This window comes from Cebidichthys violaceus, unplaced genomic scaffold, assembly GCF_023349555.1.
Source record: "Cebidichthys violaceus isolate CVI_PGR_0920_01 unplaced genomic scaffold, fCebVio1.0.p SCAF_13, whole genome shotgun sequence".
Taxonomy (NCBI): Eukaryota; Metazoa; Chordata; class Actinopteri; order Perciformes; family Stichaeidae; genus Cebidichthys; species Cebidichthys violaceus.
Genome location: NW_027176296.1, coordinates 7472914 through 7487661, shown reverse-complemented (window position 1 = coordinate 7487661; position 14748 = coordinate 7472914). Strand labels below are relative to the sequence as shown.

At 40.3% G+C, this 14748-nt stretch overlaps 1 protein-coding gene across 1 annotated transcript in view; it reads left to right on the top strand.

Annotated features, from left to right (window-relative positions):
* The window catches only part of hmcn1 (hemicentin 1), an 80007-nt gene that overhangs the window by 14599 nt on the left and 50660 nt on the right, over nucleotides 1-14748 (top strand). The window contains exons 2-10 of the mRNA XM_068707602.1: nucleotides 1552-1622; nucleotides 3381-3539; nucleotides 3630-3752; nucleotides 4954-5125; nucleotides 6154-6260; nucleotides 10409-10529; nucleotides 10651-10914; nucleotides 11002-11146; nucleotides 12069-12190. Of these exons, the coding sequence (XP_068563703.1) occupies nucleotides 1552-1622; nucleotides 3381-3539; nucleotides 3630-3752; nucleotides 4954-5125; nucleotides 6154-6260; nucleotides 10409-10529; nucleotides 10651-10914; nucleotides 11002-11146; nucleotides 12069-12190 (1284 nt within the window). The remainder of the gene's footprint in view (nucleotides 1-1551; nucleotides 1623-3380; nucleotides 3540-3629; nucleotides 3753-4953; nucleotides 5126-6153; nucleotides 6261-10408; nucleotides 10530-10650; nucleotides 10915-11001; nucleotides 11147-12068; nucleotides 12191-14748) is intronic.

Below are 14748 nucleotides of genomic sequence, written 5' to 3'. Positions count from 1 at the left end.
TGGAGAGTTAGGTTCATGTCGTCTCGCACTGTTTATATGTCATGAGTATTAGCTATGGTTTTCCACAGTCCAGGTGCAAAGACGGTGGCTGTGGTTAGGATCACCACAACCAAAACAGTCTAAAGAATACTTAACAACAGTCATGGGAACTTCTCCCATCGGGAGAGAGATGTCAGCTTTTCCATCTCTGAAACGTTTGGCTCCAGATCCATGTTCCGTTCAGAGCAGCCAGACACATTTCCATGTTAGTTTTAAAAAGCGTCTCTGATCACTGCAAATGTTCCTTCACTCTCCACCTTGAGGATTTACGTGGATGCCAAAATCTGGGTCATTTGGAAAAAGCCTTTTTTCGCTTCTTTGTGTATGATATTATAGAAATTGAAAGGGCATGTGGAGTGGTTTCAAGAGGAAATGAAAGGTGATGCTGGTTGCAAAGAAAAGGAAATGCTCATGATTCCTCATTGCAAACTCAACAACTTTAAATGTTTCGCTTTTTAAAAAATCACTTGAGACAGAGGGAGAATAGAAGGTTCTCAATGATAATTATGTTTAAAGAGTCTCAGCACTCCACTAAATTTGGGCCCTGGCCTCAAGACACAATTTAAGACTGTTGTAAAACAGTTCAAACTGTATCCTTTTTCAAAAGTCAGGGATCCTTTGTAATTGCCCTCTCTTCCACAAGGGAAACCTTGTTTTCCAATGTGCTTGCATGTGCAAAACTGTGTGTGTGTGTGTGTGTGTGTGTGTGTGTGTGTGTGTGTGTGTGTGTGTGTGTGTGTGCCTACGTGTGTGTTTTTTGCAGCCCCTCATCAGGCTCATTCCACAGCACAGCTGCAGTGGCTGAAGTCACACAGTTTGACTCAAGAAGAGGCTTAGCAGCTCATTAACGAATAGAACAAAGTAAGCTAGGAAACAGCAGTGACGAGCCACACTGACAAAGGTACAGAGCACAGGCCATGTTGTCCTTATCTAGAGGTAGTGCTCTACTTTCATGGTACAGTGAAAGAGGCCCCACTTTGGCCAATTACTAAGCAGACATTGACACAATAATAATATTACAATAACTGAATGAAAAGGTCTTTCGTCTGCAACCAAAGAAGTGCCAATAACAAAAGGAATGGCAGGGAGGATTGTTACAATTAGTGGATTAATTGATTAGCATCTTTGTCTGCTCTGTTTTCAGAACTCACATGTCTTACCAGTACAGAACTTCAAATTTTGTCTTGAGATACATTTTAAGACTATACTTCCAGCCTTGCTTGTCATTTCTCTTGTGTTTTTTTTTTCTTTATCATCTCATCCGTCAGTCTAGAAGTGTCTTCCTCACATTCCCTTCTTTCTTTCTCTGTTAGTTAAATATATCTCCTTTCCTTGCTGCAGTTCATATTGTGACAGTTTAATCTGGACATCCGTACACATCTGCCAAAAGCAATATTTGGCTAAGAACAAGAATTTGGGAAACAGAAAATGCTTCAGTTATTCATCTGATGCAGACTTCAGCCCGTGGCCCTATTAATCACAGAGCGTCTTTTTTTTTTTGTCCCTTTGCAGAGATTGGACCCGTAACAATCACAACAGACCCCAAGAAGTTCCAGCATGAGCTGAGAGAGCTGTACGTTCAGGTGGGTTCAGAGTTCTCATTCATCAAACCAAGGACCGGCAGCAGCATCGGGTCATCCAGCCTAGATAAAAGCAGTAGACTGTGGTCACACCAGACGGCTGGGTAGGAACATTAGTTAGCTGATTGAGACCAAGCCTGATTGGTCAGTCTACATCGGAGGATAAAAGAAGTTTAAAACAATGATTTATTTTTCTTGACTTTACAATTACTAACCAGTTTTAGTGGGTTTTCATCCTTCATATAAAGGATTGCTAGGGGTTCTAACACTCATGGCTTTGGGCACATGTTGGCCTTACTGTTGCAAAAGAAACCAAAAATACTTCATCCCATGTTTATTTGCCTTCCTGCACCATTACAAACAAATGTATAAACAAAAACAGAGAATGGCGAGACATTTTTAACAGAGTTCTGCCAAGTTTACATTTTTGTGTAATCACTTGGAGAAAGAAAAGAAGTTGAGCAGAAACCCTGCTGTGTACTACTTGAACAAATTCCAAAAACTGCAAAGCTGGTACTCTTCATGGCTATGTCTGACAGAGAGAAGAAGCATTCAGAGGTCTGTCCTTTGAAGACAAAGATTTTGGCTAGTGTCTTTGCATCCTTGGCATGTACCTCAGTTAATCTGGTGTCCGAGCGTGTTGTGTGTAGAATGGAAGCGATCCAGTTTCCTCTCACATACTGCTTCATTCCTGAGTCAGTTTTTTCCTCCCCTCACCTCTTCACCTGCACCACCCCTGAAGAGCTTTTTGGCCAGAGTGCATGGAAAAGATACTCTTGGAATTGACATTTTTCTTGAAATTAAAATGTTTAAAGGTGAAGATGTTAGACAACACTTAATATTTCTAAGGTGCAAGAACAAAAGTGCACAGCGACGTTATCAGGTAATCAGGCATAGTGTTAGGGGCAATTGGGGAATGAGGCGGGGGGGGAGGGGGGGGGGGGGGGGGGGGCGTGTTGGGGTTCGGAGAGACAGAGGATTCCTGTCTCCCCCCCCCCACCGGCCAACAATCATGGGTCACTCCATTCCAGATGTTACTCTTGGGGTGATGCATATTAGCTATTGAACCCCTCAGACAGACAGAAATGTGTCGGTTGGAATGCTGCAGAGGACATTTGGTCTTTGACCCCACCAACAAGACAGAGAGACAGACAGAATAGTGGATGAGAAAGACGGATTGAACACTCACAGTCACACATACAGTCACACATTTTTTTTTAACTGTCAGTAATGGTTTGACAAGATAGTTTTTACACACCTTTGACTATTTTTAGCGCTATATCTTTAAGAGCTACAAAGTTCATGGATGTGGTGTTTCTACCAATTCAATAAATGTATTTATTCAGCGTCAGATTATAACAGAAGTTTGCTTGAGACACTTTTCATATAGAGCAGGTCTAGACTGTACTCTATCATTGACAGAGACCCAACATTCTCCCATGAGCAAGCACAATGGCAATACAAATCTTGTGTACAGGTAGAATGGGTAAAAACTTTGGGCAGAACCAGCCTCTAGATGGGAGGCCATTTTTTTGTGTTGGCTTGTGCTCTCTACTACATGCTGAATTTATCCATGTGATCGAAGCCCTGAGTCAACACTGTCTTGATAATTATGTATTACATAAATGCTGTGGACACTTTATTAGGTATATCTGTACAATCCACTTAAATGTACTGAATAAATCAGAAAGCTGGCTCACAAACTCACACATATACGTGTACGTGCACACTATTTGGTGATGATATCCTTCTCTTTGTCAGGGAGGCGGGGACTGTCCAGAGATGAGCATTGGCGCCATTAAGATTGCCTTGGAGATCTCCTTGCCGGGATCCTTCATTTACGTTTTCACAGACGCCCGTTCCAAGGATTTCAAGCTGACCCATGAAGTTCTGCAGCTCATTCAGCAGAAACAGTCACAGGTTTGGATATTACTGCAGTATAAAGTATATCATATATAGATTTAGAGATAAAGAGGTCACATTTTTATATATGTGTGTGTGTGTTTGTAGGTGGTGTTTGTGCTGACGGGAGACTGTGACGATAGGAGTCACATTGGCTACAAGGTTTATGAGGAGATTGCATCCACCAGCTCGGGACAGGTCTTCCATCTAGACAAAAAACAGGTCAATGAGGTAAGAGTATCCCTGAATGGAAACTGCACTCCTGCTCAAGAAGCTTTGGTCACAGTATTCCCATTATTTTAGCTTGGCCTGGGTTCTGCCCTTAAGATGTGTAAATTAAATGGCAGTAGAAGGTTTTACAGCCCTTCCTATGTATTTTGCTGTGTCCATGTTCAAGTCTGGACTCCAGATCAAATGTGCTGGAAACATTTAATTGATTGATGCATACCGTAGCTTTTTTTAACCTTTCCAAGAAGTATAAATCAGCAGTCATGGACTGGGCAGTGAGCCTGAAGTTTGAATAATTGTGCTGTTTTATTACTGTAAGATAAGAGTCCTTGTTAGTGGAGGAAGGGATTTGCAATCTTGAACAATTGACTGCACGAGAGTCCTTTACTATTTGTCCGTCTTTTTGGAAATACTACTTAATATTATTGTATTTTATTGACCTTTCTCTGTCTCTCTTGCTGTGTCTTTCTGTTACATGTGCTCATCAGCAGTGTCATTTTCACTTAGACAATTTGCAAGATCAAATGCAATGCTACTTTAACAGCTTTTGCCACTAGGCCAGATTTCATAGAAAGCGAGGAAGTAAATTAGAAATGTTATTTTGAGAAACAATAGTTTCAAATATTCTGGCCCTTGGTCTGGTTTGTTTGCAATGTTTATTCTAAAAAAGCTTGTGTCTTTCAGGAAAAAATCAAGAAATTATAATGTTTTAAGCATTCAGTATATTTGAGTCAAATCAATTGTTTTTTTTGTGCACCCAGCTTTACCCTGAGACTTTGATTGTGCTGTATCATTGTACTCTCACGTCAGAATTGCCTGGTTTACATATTATGGTTTAAGTAGCTTCTAGGTCTGGGTCTTACACAGTAGCTGTTGAGTTCTCCATAGGGACAGGGGGGATACAGGGGGGGTGGGAGCACTGGGGAATGTTAGAAACTTCCTGATGAAAGCTTTGCACATGTTGAGGGGATGACCTTGTGTGCAGCTGAGGGGGTACATGTATGTGTGTCTTAGTTGGTAGATTATTCTTATTTAAGAAGGAATAAATGTACTTTAATAATGTTATTTTCATTTTTAAACATTGTGGTTTCAAAATAGAGTAGCTTATATAGCGTCTATACCATAGTAGAGAATTAATACATTAGCCACTCTATGAAAGATTTGTTAGCCCTGCATTTTTCACACTTCGTTCCCTTCGCTGTAGGTTCTGAAATGGGTGGAGGAGGCGGTGCAGTCATCCAAGGTCCACCTGCTGTCCACGGATCACTTCAGTGGGGCCAGCAACACTTGGCAGATGCCCTTTGACCCGAGCCTCAAGGAAGTCACTGTGGCCCTCAGCGGCCCAGCCCCTAACATTGAGATAAAAAACCCCCAGGGTATGATAAGTGTTACAATACATAAACAGTTTGTCAGTGGAATTCCAAAACATCGTCACAGATTGATGTCGTTACCGTCACATAATATATATATGTGTGTACAGATCGGTGACAAGGAAATGAAAATAAGATAGATAAGATAGAAACACAAGTGGAGAAACATAACAAATGCAGATCTTTCAATACAGACAATTATTATTTGTATTAAATAATTTGTTCTGGTCATCACAGTCTCCAGATCTCAACCCATCTACATCTATGGGAGATTTGTAATACAGCTCTCTCCACCACATCGTACTGTGAAAACACCAGAAGAGGGAATAAATATCAGTTAGACTTAATGAATCTGTGACAAGCAGCATGGAAGTCGTTGTATCTGGTTGTGGTGGCGCGACATCTTACTGAGTCACTTTATTTCCTTAAATTTGTGTTTTCATTTTAGTTTGTCCAGTCATTGAAGGCCATTTTCCACATGGGAAAGCAAGGACCACAATATTGCAGTAAATAAATACTGTAATATAGAAAAATGCACTGTACAATAGTATGTTGTTGGCATATATAATGATACAAACAATGATAATGTTTCTTTAAATCATAGAGAAGCTTTTTAGACTATTTTGAATTAATGCTTCCCAATCATACAGGAAGAGTTTGAAGAAGAGGAGGACATTTTACTTTTAGGAAGTGAAGCTAGCTGTAGAAGTAGAAGTACAGTACACAGATCAGATAGAGCTCAATAGAGTACACGCAAAAAAAATCTTTGGACTGGATAGATTCCAACATCATCTGGGGTCCACTAATTTAGCACTTGTTGTTTCATTCACCTACAGTATGCTGTGAATGCTAAAACCATATCTTGCATCTATATATGTTCATTACAGTCATTTTTTTTTTTTTTTTTAGCAGACACTTCAATATTTTATATGTAACTTGAAGCCATGCATCAAGAAATGTTAAGAATGAATTTGTATCAGTCAAAGCTGCAGAGCAGGTGAATAAACATCTCAGTGTTCATGTTTGGCCTCCAGGAAAGCTCATGGGGAAGAGTGACGGCCTGACTGAGCTGCTGCACATTCCCAACTCTGCAAAAGTTGTCAACATCAAGGACCCACAGCCTGGGATGTGGTCTATCAAGGTAAACAATTCATTCTTTCAGAGAGTGCGTGTGTAAAATTACAAGCTTCTCCTAACGATTCCCAGAGCCAAGCTGTCTGTTAAAAAGACTTACTGCAAATAGTTCAGTAGTGTAACCTCGAAATGAGGTCACAACTCACACCCCGGGAGGGAGCTGTGCCCCTGAGGAAGGTTCTTAAGTTGAATTACTGCAGTAATATATCAGCATGTTGAGATACAGTGATACATTTTATGTCTGGTGGAAGCATCTCCGAGCAAACAAAAAGATAACCAGAAAGACACATTTGAGCACTAAGATGATTTTGAAGACAGCCCTGGTAGATGAAGATAAAGTATGTTCAAGGACACTGCTGTCAACACAACATGCTACATGTTTGTTTGGGGCACCCTTGCTGTTATTGCCCTTTGCAGTGTTGAAGGTGTTGGAACCCTGCTGACGAGGTAATGCAAAAAAAAAATCACACATTTGACCTGCCAATGCCAGATGTTATGAAATGACAAGCATTTTTACCTGAGTGATTTGTTGAAGGGGCCCCCGGTGGCCCCTGTATTCTCTTTAGACTCCTTCTGGGACACTTTCCCTCATCTCTGCTTAACTGTGTTATGTGTTAGTGCCCTTTTGATTTACAGGGGAAGAGATTAGATGGAAAACTGTGTCATCTCTTGAGTTTCCCTTTAAACAAAAATTCAGTTTTGAGGAGAACAGGATGCCTTAAAGATTAGATTTCCCGTGATTTGTTCTGGCACTTCTACACTTCTAGGCTCTTTTTATGCTTGTACAGCATGAAAATTCCATGAAAACGATTACAATATCTCTTTCTTGTTGTGCCTCTTATTCTTGCCAAGCCTATTAATGCTTTTGGAATCCTCTCTCAGCAGGCAGTAATGACATTATGGGGCAAATGTTTAAAGTTCAAATCGCATGCATTTACATTTTTGGGATGTAAAAGTATCTCAAAAAAGTAACATGAATGAGGAACATACATTCAATTAGGAATGCATTTTTGTCTGCACTCCACAGGTTAATCTCATGCTTAGGTCTCTAAACACCGGTGTAAGAAGCCCTTTCTCTGCTCACACAGAAAAACTGGCAGGAGCTCAACGTCTCTTACTGTAGATGTCTTTTTCCTTCTGTGTTTTAGAGACTAGAAAATAATTTTTGGCCTTTATAAAACCCTGTTTTTTTTTTTTCTTTTGGGGGTACTTGTTAAATGGAAACGTTAGGGTTAATAGATGCTCAAAGATTAACAATGCTGCATCACTGTGTGCTCTCTTTAATATCAGCTTACCATATCAGAGGTCTTTGATTGAGGTATTTGCTTTCTATGCAGATATGGTGAACTGTAACATCCTGCTGTCTCATTTCTGTCTGTTTGCCTCTCATTTTGCTCCCTGTCTCATCTAACATCATGAGTCTCTCTATGTCACTTATCTTCCTTTCCTCATGTATCTCCCTCCCAATGCATTTACTTCTCTAATTATCTCCCTCAGAGAAGCCCAGGCGGATCTCTTGTTCTCTCTTTCTTTAGTCCCAATAAATCTGTTTTTTCCCCCCATTCCTCAACTTGGACTCTTCAACCTCTTGCTCTGGCTTGCAAGCTAAAAATATTTCCCTCTCATCTGCAGCCATGTTTCCCAGGACATCGAAAGAAATGTGGATAAATACTTTTGGGGGATTTCACTGTTCTGCCATGCTGGGTTTCAGTAAGGCTAATAGACCATGACACCCCAGTGTATGAACCAGGCCATAGATTGTGTGTGAAAAGGAATTTGATCCATCTTAATCTGCCTTTAATTGGATGTTGTGGTGGAGTGTGGAAGGTGGGCTCACCCCAGTATCACTGCCCGCTTCTTCTGTTTTGCCCATAGTTTTAAACCTCTCCGGCCTACTTTACATTCTGCTGAATTCAGTATATTCCACAGCTGTTACTAAGTGCAATCAGTGTGCAAATAAGTGTAATCAATGTGTAATAAATTATGTAATTTTCTTTTTCTCACGAAGAGGAAATGATACCAGGTGTGTACAGACAGATGCCAGTCACTTGGTGACCCTGTTGTCAGTTTCTAATGTGAAAACACTGACACATTTAGAGAAGAAAAAAAGATGAACAGCTCTTCTATTTGTGCTTTGCGGCTGTGTGTGACTGTGTGTTAGTGTGTGTGTGTGTGTGTGTGTGTGTGTGTGTTTAAATATATGAGTCATCCAGGTGAGACTTCGTTGTGCTGCAGTGACCTCAGCATTGATGAGTACATTTGAGGTGAATTGAATTTTATTGCCCATGATAGTAGTTTGGAAAGGCTGTAATTTTAAAAGCATGCAAGCAGTTCAGAGGAAGAGCGCCGGTAACCTGCCCACCTTTGTGTCTGCTTTTTCTGCCCCTCTTCTTATATTCTTTTGTCTAGCGTGTAGACAGCGGCCAGGTATCATGCAGAACACAAAACAAAAGATAAAATCATTTGAATAATGTGGGGAAAGAAGCAGGACAATAATTCTAAATGACCAAATGCATAGAAAACAATAATGTTTTTGAACATATTCAAGTTAACTTCATCCTGTTCCCTCCTGCTGCTTGATGATTAAGATCATGTTTTACTAATTAGGTCTAAATGCTTTACTTAGATTGTAGATTGCTATGATATATTTTCCACCCATATTGTGAAAATGTAATACAATAGAGCTAAATTCTTAAAGCCCTAGGAATACATTTGTGTAATTGAGAGTGAAATGTATACCATGCAGGCATTGCTGTTGCAATTATTATATTAATATCCATATATTGGTATATGAATATGGATTGAAAAGCAATTCAAAGCGCTTCATCGTCATGGTACATAAAACACATTAGATAAATGTAAGGTAAACTTTAAAGAATCTCAAATCACATGTCACTTCACTACGATTCATAATAGTGTATCTACTTCAGTTTTCTAGAAAATCAAACCTCACACAGTGACGACAACTTAAAACAGTTTTCTCTTTGCATGTGTTCTAAAGAAACACATCAGAAAGTGTGTTAGAGTGTATTTGAGACTAGTCAATCTGTCCGGTTGGGTGTGAAATTGGGGAATGACTAGCTTTAATGACAGGGACCCTTCTTGTCTTGAGCGTGACCTTTAACCAGGGATCTCTTCCCCAATTATGGCCTCATTTACAACCAACTAATGACCCGGGGTAATTCCATTGCAGCCATTAGAGCAGGTTTGATGACCACGAAATGTATTGTTTTTCATGATGGCAGGCATTAGCATTTAAGGCTTTGTCAGATCCCCTTTGTCCTGGTATTACCTCATTGTTTCATCTCTAGGTTGGTATGTGTCTGCCTAAATGCATCGCTTTACGCTGTTTGGTGGCTTTCTTTTCACAGTGAATTTAAGTCAGGCACAACGCAGTCATTGTAAAATACAGTAAATCCACACGTTCTCTTTCATTTTAGGCAATTGCAAATGACAGTGTAGGTATGCATGCCTCACTCAGCTTTGTGAGTCAATGTCTGTGACACCTCCAAGGTGTTTTACCAAAGATCAGTGAGTTTCCACCTCTCACCAACCTATATTTCATTGTAATTACTCTGTCTCTGTTTCTTCAGTGCTTCAAAAGACCTCCACGCGATGATCACCACATGATGCACTCTTTGATTATAGTGGTCGTGTTTGTTTAATTAAAGTATGAATGTCTGACTGAATGGGTCATCTCTGAATTGATGATGTTTTATATGCTCGGGTGTTTGGCATTCGACAGTCAGCCATGACTGTGGCTTGTCTATACAGGCAGGGGTGGTTGAAGTACAAAAGGCTTTTACACAACAGTCCCAGTGCTGTGTCTGTCATTTAGACCACTCAGTTCTGCCTTTGATGAAAAACTTCTATCTTTTGTTTTCTTGAGTTATATAAAATGTGTCAGCTGGGATTTTTGACCAAATCAATTTGTACCAACATTCTTCTACTACTTATCAAAAAACAGTTTTTAAATAATAAAGACCGCAAAACTGTACTTTTTTAATATATATTCTGATCTTTCACTGGATTTTAAGACAGAATCTTATCATGGACGCCAGAAACACAGATTGTACTAACCAGGTATTCTGACATATAGCCCGAGTCCTGGACGTATATACCTGTAAATATATATGTCCCCTTTCTTTAATACAGACCTCTAGTGAAGGAAGACACTCAGTCCGTATCTCAGGTCTCAGCAACATTGACTTCCGAATCGGGTTTTCCAGAAAGCCCACCCTGGACTTCAAAAAGATCTCCAGTAGGCCAGTTCACGGTCAGTGAGGTCAACCATATCAACTTGTTAAAACCGTTGGCTTTAGTTCACCTGTTGTGTTCACTTATATCTTTTAGTTTTTGGACATTAAAGTATTGAGTATGTCATACCATCTTTCCAGGTATTCCCACACACATCCTTCTGAACACCACTGGGCTTTCACCTCCTGCTCGGGCTGACAGGCTAGAGCTCCTGTCAATCAAGGGCGAAGTGATCAAAACTTTGCCAATTCGTTACTACCCTGACCGCGAGCCATTCGGCCTCTGGAACATCACAGAGTTTGTTCCACCCAACGAGGCCTTCTTCCTGCGAGTGACGGGATACGACCGGGACGGTTTCACGTTCCAGAGAGTCTCCAGTGTTTCCTTCTCAAGCATCATACCTGGTCAGTGATGTCACCCATATTTAGTTGTGTGGAATTATTTAGTATTTTGAGAGATTAATTGTTTTTTTGCCTTTATCTCTCTTTTAGATGCCCCTAAGGTGCTGATGCCAGCCATAAGTCATGGTTATTACCTACAGAGAGGGGCTGTCAACTGCCAGGTAGAGAGCCTGATCCCCTTCACTCTGCGCTTCAGCAGGGATGGGAGACGCCTTGGGGTGGACCAGCTTTTCAGGTGAGCAGGGCTGAAATGTAGCCTGATATAACACATTTTCTAAAAGGGGGTTTACAGACTGTGCAGCATACAACACTCACCTTGAACCCTCTATTCTAACTCTTACGAGACAAATGAGGGACACCTCCTCTGTTGCTCTTCTCAAATAGAAGCAAAATCCCCAAAAGTTAGATATCAAGAAGAAAAAAACATGCTGTAAAGTGCATACCTCTGCCAAAACTGAGTAACTGTCAAAATATGCCAGTTACATGTGATGTACTTTCATCATAAAGTTGTTTTATCCATGTCCCATCTGCCAACCTGTTTAAAGTCTGAAGAATAACACGTTTATATGGCTGTGACGTAGAATACATCTGTTAAAGTCTTAGCCACCTTTGAAGTATTTCAGAAGATAATTTCTGCAACATGTGTTTAGTCAGAACTGTATTTGTTCAGTAGGCTGTATGGGTCGCTCTTCTACTACCTTAGCAGGTTTTGGAAAGCTATGCAGTCAAGTCCCAGCTGGAAATGAGCTCCACAGATGCACTATGGTGTTGGATTGGGACAATGATGAAGGTTTCGCCCCCTCTTCTCTCAGCTGAGAGTTTGATGATGATATGATAGTCTGTTCCATCATTACATGCTGAGAAACAATAACACTTTGGCCAATGGTTACCACATTTCATGTAAATTTATTGAAACCTTATGAGAGATTACTCTTCAGCAGGCAGAAAGATCCAAACTGTGCTTCCTTCCCACCTTCCAACTCTGTTGGAGGTTAAAACTTGCATATTGTGTTTCCATCTCTGCCCTCCTGAGTGACTAAATCTGATTGGATTTCCACCAGATCGAGGGATGAGTTAGTAGCAGATAAAATGGATTTAACATTATTCTCAATGAATAGTGAAGAGAACATATTGAACATTCTTCCTTTGGATTCTAGTGAGTCCGACAATGCCTCATGGGTGATAGCCCAGGTAACTCTGAAGGATGAGGACTACTACGAGTGTATTGCTATTAGCAGCGCTGGGACAGGAAGAGCTCGCACCTTCCTAGATGTATCAGGTAAGCACACATACCAAGATTAAATCACCCTGTCACAGGATGATAACAGGCAATTTATTCAACATATGTGATTACAAGCAGCCACAAGATCCAGTCCTCACAAAATCTAAACTCTCTGTCAGCACAAATATACTATGTTGAGTACTACAATGACAACTAGTAACCATATTATTAACAAAAAGCTAAATTAATTTGCAGAATATGAGATAAATTATGTATTAAGCCACTATTACAACATGTCAGAATGACTCGCTACATAGACTGCAGTATTCACTTTTGTCAACGGACTGTTATACTGTAGTTTATGTTAATTAACAGTGTACAGTGAGCTACTCTTCAACACTGCACGTAATGAGCCCGGATTGTAAGACAGTAATGCTTATGGGCTGGCAAGCATTAGACTGTCAACAAGTGTAATTGGTGTGTGGTGGAGTTTTGTGTAGGGAAGGAGCAATTTGTAATCCAACTGAAATTAAGTTGCATTTTGTTTTGTCTGCTACAGCATACATATCTGCTCTGTAAAACACAACCTTTGTTCTTTAAGAAAAAAAATCTGAAACCAAAAAGGAGATATTTAAATTTTGCATTACTTCAACGGAATACCGATGTTAAGTATCCATCTACGGAGATGTGTTCCTTCCTCTTCAATACCATTAACAACCCGCTGTCCGCTCATGTCAGGTAGGCTACAACGCAAGTCAGTTCACTGTGTTTCTCGTTCCCTATGGAGTAACATCGGCACTCTGGCAGCCTGCCAGCTGCTGTCGATCAAACACAGACACAGAGACGTAAAGGAACATTTCTCATTTTCCCCCAAAGACCTTTTTTTCCCTTTTAGTAATAAGAAAATTAATTAACACATTGAAATTATTTTTTACATCAAAAAGGGATGACTTTAATGTGCAGATTCATGTTTATAAAACAACACTCACTGTATAAAGACGCAAAAAATACTTTGAGTGAAATGATGCAGCAAGAAGTTTATGTCATGCTCGATAGGTTTACACACATGCTCACTAACACAAACACACACTTCCACTTTGGAATCCAAGCGGCAGTTGATGTGACTTGGATTTCACTGGGTTCAAGGTCTCTTGCTGTGGATCACATGCAGAGAACCTGCATGTTGGCAGAATGAATGTAGCTTTAGGGAAATTTGACCCCACCATGATATTGTAATCCATGCCTCACAGCGATCATATCATGGGGTTTATGGTATGATTTGTGTGCCTGATTTCTAAGTAATGGAATGTCAATATGATGTAAGGTTAGCATACATATACAGCTGTAAGTAAGTTCCAGGCTGTGGACCAAGAAAAACAGTAATGTTTTAGCTTAGGTGGCTATGCTGTGACTCGGGTGCACACTTTCAATACAACAGCTCCACAATGATAAATGCATAACAATTTACGATCTCACAGAGAAATTCATAATCCATGTAATAAATGACTTGCATGATTAATTTTGTGACCATCATGATGTCAAAGCTTTGAGCACAGACCAAACCAGTGGGATCATATAATGATTTATACTTTTAATTTTCCCGCTGGTGAAAACAAAAATACATTTTTGGCTTTTCCAAAATCCTCTGCAGTGTGGGGTTTTTCTTCAACTGAGCCCTTTCCATTTTGAGACCCCAGAGCTGACACCACATTTTGCTTTCCAAAAAAACTTCCTGCTCTGTGAAATTCACTGGAGCGCCATCAACATGATGAATTCCATGCAGAAAGGAAGAAGGTGGAGTGCAGAGAAAAAGAGAGTGAGAGGTAGTTGAAAGACGCTTTGGAAAACAGAAGAAGGAGAGAGGGAGCCATATGTGTAATGTCTGAGCGAAACTCATTATTGTAACTCACCCACCATGTTGGCAGCCCAAAGGTGGAGAGGGGACTTAGTTTGTCCAGCTTTTTTTTACCTCTTATGATGTCTCTAAAGTTGGGTGAAGTTAATCCTTCTCAGCCACAACTCCAACTTTTGTCAGTGATATTCTGAACAGTATGACAGGCCTCCACACTTAACATTTGAACACACAGAAAAACACCCAAAATAGCCACTCAGTTTCCAAAGTTATGTCATCCTAATCCCAAGGACCTATGCTTAAATCTCCAGCATCCTCCTTGTATCAGTGCCAAAGCCTCTGCTACCTCTCCGCACCCCCTTCTTCCCTTTCTCTCTCCTTTTCCCTGCATTGCTTTGGCTCACCCTTGAAGAAAAATGATTGAAGACGCACTGAGACTAATGGGATTGTTTTCAATGTGGTGACGAGAGGAAAGACCGAGATAGTGGAAAGGAGAGAGGATTAGGATATGAAAAGGACAGAAGATGAACATCATTCTAATAGGGGGTGTTTCAAAAATGACAATTCTGTTGCACACATCTAAGATAACCGACAGATTTTTACTAAATGTTAGTTTACAAAAAATTTGTTTGGTCTGCGAAATTGCTCCCCATGACTGGAAAATAGTACATGTCTCTACATACATAAGTGTCAGCAAGAAAGTAACAACTTCCTCTGAATTCCTGTTTAGCTTTCTTTATGATGTAAAGTTCCTCTTAACCAC